This window comes from Lotus japonicus, chromosome 1 (genome assembly GCF_012489685.1).
Source record: "Lotus japonicus ecotype B-129 chromosome 1, LjGifu_v1.2".
In the NCBI taxonomy this organism is placed as follows: Eukaryota; Viridiplantae; Streptophyta; class Magnoliopsida; order Fabales; family Fabaceae; genus Lotus; species Lotus japonicus.
In genome coordinates, this window is record NC_080041.1 from 26,764,445 (window position 1) to 26,766,398 (window position 1,954).

The 1,954-nt window shown below is 40.6% G+C and overlaps 1 protein-coding gene across 1 annotated transcript; it reads left to right on the forward strand.

The window, feature by feature from the left end:
* Positions 1-324: 324 nt before the first annotated feature.
* Positions 325-1,258, forward strand: LOC130731339 (uncharacterized). The gene has a single exon (XM_057583606.1). It carries the CDS (start codon positions 344-346, stop codon positions 1,256-1,258), a length of 915 nt encoding a protein of 304 aa, XP_057439589.1. The 5' UTR covers positions 325-343.
* Positions 1,259-1,954: the final 696 nt, after the last annotated feature.

Sequence of the window (1,954 nt, forward strand, 5' to 3'; positions counted from 1 at the left end):
TAAATTTTGGAGTTGAAATAAATCCGTTGTGCTATGCATATGATGTTGCGACATTTAAGTTGGAAAATTTATATATTTATTATGAGCATGACAGGTGTTTTGATTTATGTTTCTGGAGAATAAGTGTGACACCCTCTGTGTTATGCATTTTACTCTGATTTATGGTATATTATTATGCGGGGTTTAGAGGGTGTTACATTAGTGGTATCAGAGCAATGGTTGGTCAGTGACCAAGTTTTTAGTATAATATATATTCTAATACTTGCTGATACTCGATATGTGTAAGTAGCACTATCGAGCTGTTGTTTGATAAGAGGTGTTGGCTGTTTGGAGATTCAGGAAAATGGTTGCCGGAAGGAATGATGAAGCTATCGCTGAGGCATTGGCAATGTTGGCTGGCGCCATTGGGCAAGGTCAGCAAGCGAACCTTGGGAACCAAAATCAGGATGAATTCCGTGCTTTGGGAAAGTTTCAGAGGAACAATCCGCCAACCTTTGAAGGAGCATACGACCCTGACAAAGCACAGGCATGGCTGAAAGCAATTGAGAAGATCTTTCGAGTCATGAATTGTACTGATGCGCAGAAGGTGCAGTTTGGCACCCATATGCTTGAGAAAGAAGCTGAAGATTGGTGGGACAACACTGTTCAGAGGTTTGAAGGTGATGGGATGGAGATTACTTGGGATCTTTTCAAGGGTGCATTTCTGGAGAAGTACTATCCAGAAGATGTGCGTGGAAAGAAGGAAATTGAGTTTCTTGAACTGAAGCAGGGTAATGGAACCGTGGCGAAGTATGCTACAAAGTTTGAGGAATTGATTAAGTTTTGTCCCCACTACAATACTGTCGAGGCGGAGAGATCTAAGTGTAACAAGTTTGTGAATGGTTTGAGACCTGAGATCAAGAAGGCTGTGGGATATCAACAGATTATCCGATTTTCTGATCTGGTTAACAGGAGTAGGATATATGATGAGGATAGCAGGGAAAGTGCTGCTCACTACAAGTCTTTGATAGAGAAGAAAGAAAAGGGGCAATTCAGAGGGAAACCGTATGGGAATCCTGCTGATAAGGGTAAACAAGAAGCTGGTCATGATAAGAAGCCGAGTGGGGGAGGAGCTCCTAATCCGGTTAGGTGCTACAAGTGTGGTGTTGAAGGACATCGTTCTCCTGAATGTCCCAATTCAGAAGCAACATGCTTTAAGTGTGGCAAGCTGGGCCACAAATCCTTTGAGTGCCGAGAAGGTAAAACTGTGGCATGCTAAAAATGTGGAGAGCAAGGTCACATCAGTACTAATTGTGACAAATCCAAGAAGGATCCTGCAAGGGGGAAGGTGTTTGCTTTATCTGGTGCTGAGACTACTGCTGAGGATAGACTAATTCGAGGTACGTGCTTTATTAATGGTACATCTTTGATTGCCATTATTATTATGGGTGTGATGCATTCTTTATTTCATTGGAGCTTGAGAGTCAGATGAGGGAGTCCTACCCCGAATTGTTCGTTTAAGGAAATTTTCGAGGGCGAAAATTCTTAAAGTGGGGGAGAGTTGTAACACCCCATTTTTAATTAAAATAATGTTGGTATTTTATTTTAATTAAGATTATATTGTATGGTGGTTTAATAGGTGATATAATAATACTTTAATGAAATAAAATATTTTTTTGTGATGCTGGGTGTGTTTTATGAAATGGAAGAGAGTTAGGGGGTGAAAGTTAGGATTAAAAATAGAGACAAGGACTAGGAGAGATTTTAGGATAAGGATGGGGAAGCAGCTAAAGAAAAGAAAGAAGAGGACGCGTGAAAGAAGAAGAAAAAGAAAGAAGATGACGCGTGAAAGAAGAAGGAAGAGGAAAGGAAGAGAACTAGGGTTCATCATCAATCACGGTAAGGGTGTGAGTTTTATCCTATAATTGTAGTATGATGATAGGTTGATGTAGAGCCATGCCTAGGAACCTTGAAT